Genomic DNA, 6,737 nt, shown 5'->3' on the forward strand with positions numbered 1-6,737 from the left:
GCCTGACACCTAGTAGGTTCTCAAAGATCTATCCAGTCCATGAAGCCATGAATAAATACTATATTTCTCCACTTGCCTAGAAGTCAGACTTCTGATCTTATTCTCCTTAAAAGACAAACAGCAACATTCTTTAGGCGGTGTGGTGGCCAGCCAAGCACCTTATTCCGCAGGAAAGGCACTCAGACTATGTCATACCTAACACTTTACCCAGGGTGGTGGTTTGGATTTTCAGTCCTTGACATAGAGTCACTAAATCTTGAGATACAGAGGAAATCTATCAGGGCAGGGGCAGTGTCTCAGGGAAGGGACAGCTCTGAAGAAGGCAAAGAGGTGAGAAGAGAGAAGCAGACTCACACCACAGGAGCAGGTCCACTTGAGCAGAGGTGAGACCCCAAACCCCTCTGGAGGCCATCCGTAAAGGTTTAACGGCAGGGAAGTATATCATTTTCAAGAAACTCCAATAAAAACAGGTTTGGGGTTGTTTTTAATTTTGGCATTTGAGAAGATAAACTTCAATGATCTGAAATGCCACATTCCCCAACTACGCCAAACAAGGTATACTGCACCAGTAGTCAAAGTAGTGACTGAATGACTACCTCTTAAAGTGGTACCAAGTTTCCCTTCAAGACTATTTAACTTTTGGGATCCACACGCCCCCATTTCAATAATTATCTAATTACCTAACTAAGTTCTTGAAATCCTTCTTCGTCCTAGCTGATTAGGGACCTAGATCTCTTACAGCCATTGCAGATAGGGAAATGAGAACTTCCCAGCACTTCAGAGTAGACGAGCTCGCTGAAAACCTGTGTGGCGGGGAAAACTTTGTTTAAAAGGAAAAGAAGAAATACACACAACAACACATTTAAGCTCCATCCACATCACCTCAGGCAGCAACTGGCTGTGTGCTTACAGTCGGATCGCTTCCATGGGTGACCTCTGCCACAAAACACTACAGGTCCTCTGCTCCTATCCAATGGCTGGCAGAAAAATCCCAAAGCCCAGCAAGTTCCACATCCAGAAAGTCAGGGCCCAAAGGCTCCAAACTAACCCTCTCCAGTGTGCGCAGACGCATTACGGAGTACGAAAACAGAGACAGCAACGCCACCAGACAGGGGACCCAGGGACCTCGATCCTGCCCTGTCTTCACACCATCTTGTTGCATAACCTTGAACAAATCTACTGCTCCTCGTGGGCCTTTTTCTACATACTCAACGAGCACTGGAGCCAACAATGTCTAAAGGTCGCTCTAGCTCCAGCATTCAAAGACTCCAAGATCCTCAAAAGTGGGAATCTACTTTCTATTTGCATCCCATGGGCCTCACAGCAGAACGCAGGTTTTTGTGTCACTGATGGGCACCTCCTCTGCCCAGGCCCCAACCTAAAGACCAAGTCTCCCTCCCCTTCCCCATCCCATCCCCCCAGGAATGGGCTTCGTTGTCCTCAGAAGTTAGACTACCCATCGCAGCTCTGCCTCGGTGAGGGGCATCCCTGTGTCGCCAGCACGGGGAGAAATACCTGTCCAACAGTGATGGGGACAGTGTGTCAGCACACATAAGGGACCAATACATGTTCAAAACATGCCCACCAGCAAATGCCTTATATACCAGGCTCCCAACCATACTGTTGCAATTTCTTTCAAACTAACTGTAAATTATAAATGTGGTACCCAAATACCTGTATGCATATAAATAGGAAAAGGTAGACTTTTAAATTCTATCACCAGAGGTTCTAGATCTTTGACAGACTGACTGAAAGACATAAAACGTCAAAAGCTGAGACTACATATGGCTAAACACCCTCCTACTGCAGAGACAGAGCTGAGCCCAAGAGCATTCACTTGCTGGTGAGAGGCGGCCTGGGGCAGGCAGATGGTTGCACCATTCTCAGGGTCAGCGTCCTCCCCAATGTGCCATGGGGGAGGGGAGGGGGCACGGGGCCTGGGAGGCTGTAGCCTAAAGGCACACAGTGGGCAAGAGACTACTCGGCAGACCCCCACCAGCCTTCAGTTCCCTGGGCATCTGGGGCTGGGACGCTCCTTGTGGGTTCTGCCCTGGGAGAAGTACCCTGGCCCAGTGCTCCTCATTAGTGTCGGTGACGCGCTCTCTCCAGTCCTCCTCATTAGCATACCTTGGCCGACCTTTGGCTCATGGGAAAACACTTCGTTCTTCTCTGAACAATTTCTTTTTCACAATTGAGCAAATGACTGATGAGGTGGCCACACTCATGACTACACTCATCTGTAAGTGGTGGGGGTGGGGGTGTGCTGGATAACGACAGCATTGGGCAACACCCCCTCTAGCCTCCCCACTCCAGGGAGCTGCAACTACTATGAGAATCCTGTGGGAGGCCAGGGTGGTCCAGGGTTTCCCTTTGGACAGTCAGCATTCCAACTGCTCCTCCTACTTCTGGACTCTGAAGAACCAAATTACCACCACGCCCTTGCCATTCTGCCTGTGCCTCAGCCTGAGGGTCCTGCTCTTCTTGCATGTTCAAGCTGATCTTTCTAAGGAGTAGCCTGCACGATGCCAGCACTACCCCCTTATCACAGGCAGCACCTCCCTGTGCCGGGGGAGCCTCAGGCTCTTGGGTTTAGGCCTCTAGGCTCAGGTCAGCTGACATTCCCAGCAAATCCTACAACTTCTTTCACGGCTCTAAGACACAGTCCATTATCAGTCTCGTTTTCAAAGACGTGTCTTTTTTTTTTTTGAGACAGAGTTTCCCTCTTATTGCCCAGGCTGGAGTGCAATGGTGTGATCTTGGCTCACCACAACCTCCGCCAGAGTTCAAGCGATTCTCCTGCCTCAGCCTCCCAGGTAGTTGGGATTACAGGCATGTACCACCACGCCTGGCTAATTTGTATTTTTAGAAGAGATGTGGTTTCTCCATGTTGGTCAGGCTGGTCTTGAACTCTGACCTCAGGTGATCTGCCCACCTCAGCCTCCTAAACTGCTGGGATCACAGGCGTGAACCACTGCGCCCAGCCTTTTAAAGACATTTCTAAGAGTGTCCTCCTTTCTTTCCCAACACTAGCAGCGACAGTAAGTGGTATTTCCCAGGAGATGCTATGGTGTTATTTTTGCACTACAAGGGCTCTGAAAACTGCCAGGCTTGAAGTGAAGAACCACGTCACCTGCATATCCCAGCCAGGTGACAATGGACAAGGGGCTTCACCTCTGAGCTGTTTTCCAGCTGTATTAGGCACATTCCACCCCTCACCCTGACTCACAAGGTGTTAACAATAATGGACACTCCTTTACCTTCTGCTGCGCTCTGAACAATACTATACTTCCATCAAATGGATTCATCCCAAAGGTAAAGCACAGCGCTTCTGGGGAGAAAGGTAATATCTGCACACCATTTTCATCTGATCACATTCAGAGGGTAGCTGAGGAATAAAGAGAACTGGGTTTTCTCTGTGATTACAGTTGGGCATTGCTTAATAACCGGGACATGTTCTGAAACACGCGTCATTACACAGCTTCATCACTGTGCTATCACTGAGCATACACACCCCACTCTAGATGGCATAGCCTACTCCACACCGAGGCTAGACCGTATGGCCTGTGGCTCCTAGGCCACACACCTGTCCAGCATGTGACTGTACTGGATGCTGTAGGCAACTATAACACAGTGGTATTTGTGCATCTAAATGTATCTAAACACAGAAAAGGTATAGGACAAATATGGTAGTATAACCTCATGGGACCACCACCAGACACGCCGTCCATCACTGACAGAAACATGGTGATAAGGCACATGACTGTACCTGCAGCCCCCGCCGTGAGGTCAATAGCAGCCTGGATAGCCGGATTGGACTTCATGTTTGCCCACTCTCCTGCTGGTCTTGTGGAAGGCAACTCTCTGGAGCTTATGACAGGCACCACATATCCCTGCAGGGAGGCAAGAGTTCACCATTAGTCCAAGTCTGCAGCATCCTGTTCTCTAGGCCTGCAGCCAAATTATGGAACCTAAACTTCTGGGAGCTATGAACTAGGCTCCACATCGTTCCAAAGGAAAGGGGCTCAAGATATCAGTGCAGCTTAGCAACTGCCCCCTGGAAAACTCATAGATCAAAAACCTTCCCTGCGTATCAATGCTACAGCCACCAGCAGCACTTCAAGTGACCTTTCTGAAAACTGAAAAAATGAACACCAAATAAGTAAGCCAATCACAGTACCAAACCGCATCAGACTTGTTTTTTCTGAGGCCTACATTGAGCCACCAATTGAACAGGCTCAGTTCTAAATTCAGACAGCAGCCTGTGCTGGGTGCCTGAGGGGATCTCACAAGACAGTAGGTCTGGAAAGGAACACCCAGACAGCCAAGGGTGGGAGCTGCACCCTGGGATCACACACGTCTTGGTGAATGCCTGCTCTACCTGCAGCGTGGCTCCTTCAGCCTCTACAGCTGGGAGTCCTCATCTGTACAAGGTGAATAATAAAAATGTTGTAAAACAAAGGTAGTCACAAATAGCCACATCGGACTGATGGGACGCCCCACTGTGCACAAGCGTCACGTGCTCTTAGAACAAGGCCCTGCACAGGCACCTTCCTGTCACACACATCTTCCTGTCACCACAGTCCACTAGCCCTTCAAATGTGAACGTGCGCAGGAGTCGCCTGGGGGCCTTGCTAAATAAAATGCAGCTTCTGATTTCGTAGCCTTGGACAGGACCAGAGATTCTGCCTGTTTTGATGAGCTCCCAAGTGAGGCGGACAATGCCAGTCCACAAACTCACACTTTGAGATACAACACCTGGCCCGTTGTGTCCAAATCCGCTTGATCACCTGGAGTACTTATTAAATATCCAAATTGCCAGGACTTTCTTCTGGAAATCTTGATTCAGTATGTTTGGGTTGGAACCTTGGGCATTTGGGAAAAAGAGAATTTCTTTCTCTCCCTTAAGACAAAAGTCAACCACTGTTGAGGCGTGGGCTTAATAAACGTTGACTAAAATATCCAACTCAACAACCAATCCTGTATAACTTTCAAACCGTGCCAGTAACTTATTTGCAAATAATAAGGAACAACTTATTCCTCATCACATTGAGGAGCCGTGTGACCCATCGTGCTGGATCAGAGATGAACACCAAGTGCCCTCCTAACACCAATGTCACCCTGAACGTCAACAGGAAACACTGGCCGCGGAGAAGTTGTTTAAACCTCTTGAAGCATTTTGCCAATGACCAGACTTCAATAATCTTCCTTTATTTACAAAAAATTTTAAACCAGTGGCAACAGCACATTACTTAATAAAGCAACTAAGTTAGAAGTGCAAGACACTGATTTATATGCTGTTGATAGATCAGAGAGACAGGACCATTTACTAGGCTGAAAAGGTGGCGGCCATCTGGTATCTTCCTAAAAAAGTTTATCAGGGTCCTGGCCAGGCGCAGTGGCTCACACCTGTAATCCCAGCACTTTGGGCTGGCATGAGGTGGGCGGATCACAAGGTCAGGAGCTTGAGACCAGCCTGACGAATATGGTGAAACCCCCTCCCTACTTAAAATATAAAAATGACCCCGGTGTGGTGGTGCGCACCTGTAGTCCCAACTACTCGGGAGGCTGAGGCAGAAGAATCACTTGAACCCGGGAGGCGGAGGTTGCAGTGAGCCGAGATTGTGGCACTGCACTTCAGCCTGGGTGACAGAGCAAGATTTCATCTCAAAAAAACATTTTTTAAAAAAAGTTTATCAGGCTCCTAATCCCTTCCCAGAAGGCAAACTAAGGCCTGGAGCAAGACAAGGTCAACCAAAGCCACCCAACTGTCAGTGACAGATGATTCAGTTCAAAGTCCTGTCCTTTCAGGCCTGTGCCTACAAACCAACACTTAATCTGAGTATTTCAACCTGGCCAAAGGCAACACAAAACACCCAACCCTGTATTTTAGGGAAAGAAAAAAACCGGGGCAACTGAGAAGACCTACAGAGGCAAGTCCAATGTGGCCTCCTAGATAAACCTCAACGCGCTTATTTCTTTTGGCACAGACACTTCTCTCTTAACTTTGAAGGAAAGTCACATCACATCGCACTCTGTCTGTTCATATGAATTAAACCCTGTTAGGTGAGTGAAACTTAAAACACATTAAATTCTATAAATAGGCCGGGAACAGTGGCTCACGCCTGTAATCCCAGTACTTTGGGAGGCCAAAGCGGGCGGATCACCTGAGGTCGGGAGTTCGAGACCAGCCTGACCACACGGAGAAACCCCGTCTCTATTAAAAAATACAAAATTACTGTAATCCCAGCACTTTGGGAGGCCGAGACGGGCGGATCACGAGGTCAGGAGATCGAGACCATCCTGGCTAACACAGTGAAACCCCGTCTCTACTAAAAAAAATACGAAAAAAAAACTAGCCGGGCGAGGTGGCGGGCGTCTGTAGTCCCAGCTACTTGGGAGGCTGAGGCAGAAGAATGGCGTAAACCCGGAAGGCGGAGCTTGCAGTGAGCTGAGATCCGGCCACTGCACTCCAGTCTTCCAGTCTGGGCGGGCAACAGAGCCAGACTCCGTCTCAACAAAAAAAAAAAAAAAAAAATACAAAATTAGCTTGGCGTACTGGGCCATGCCTATAATCCCAGCTACTAGGGAGGCTGAGGGAGGAGAATAGCTTGAACCCAGGAGGCGGAGGTTGCAGTGAGCCCAGATCGCGCCCATTGCACTCCAGCCTCGGCAACAAGTGCGAAACTCCATCTCTTTTTTTTTTTTTTTTTTTTTTTTTTTTTTTTTTTTTTTTTTTT

The 6,737-nt window shown here is 48.4% G+C and overlaps 1 protein-coding gene across 6 annotated transcripts in view; it reads right to left on the minus strand.

Moving 5' to 3' along the window:
• SLC25A15 (solute carrier family 25 member 15) overlaps nucleotides 1–6,737 on the minus strand; it is a 42,108-nt gene that overhangs the window by 33,803 nt on the left and 1,568 nt on the right. For 4 of the 6 annotated variants that reach the window (XR_002731006.2, XR_002731007.2, XM_023208888.2 and 1 more), the window contains exon 2: nucleotides 3,767–3,890. Coding sequence is in view for 2 of the 6 variants with exons in the window: in XM_023208888.2 (XP_023064656.1) it covers nucleotides 3,767–3,821 (55 nt within the window). In the remaining 4 variants the exon portion in view is untranslated. Of the gene's footprint in view, nucleotides 1–680; nucleotides 804–3,766; nucleotides 3,891–6,737 lie in introns of those variants that run through there. The other 2 variants (XM_023208886.1, XM_023208885.1) reach the window with 2 other exon arrangements.

The sequence above is a fragment of the Piliocolobus tephrosceles genome, chromosome X (assembly GCF_002776525.5).
Source record: "Piliocolobus tephrosceles isolate RC106 chromosome X, ASM277652v3, whole genome shotgun sequence".
Classification (NCBI taxonomy): domain Eukaryota; kingdom Metazoa; phylum Chordata; class Mammalia; order Primates; family Cercopithecidae; genus Piliocolobus; species Piliocolobus tephrosceles.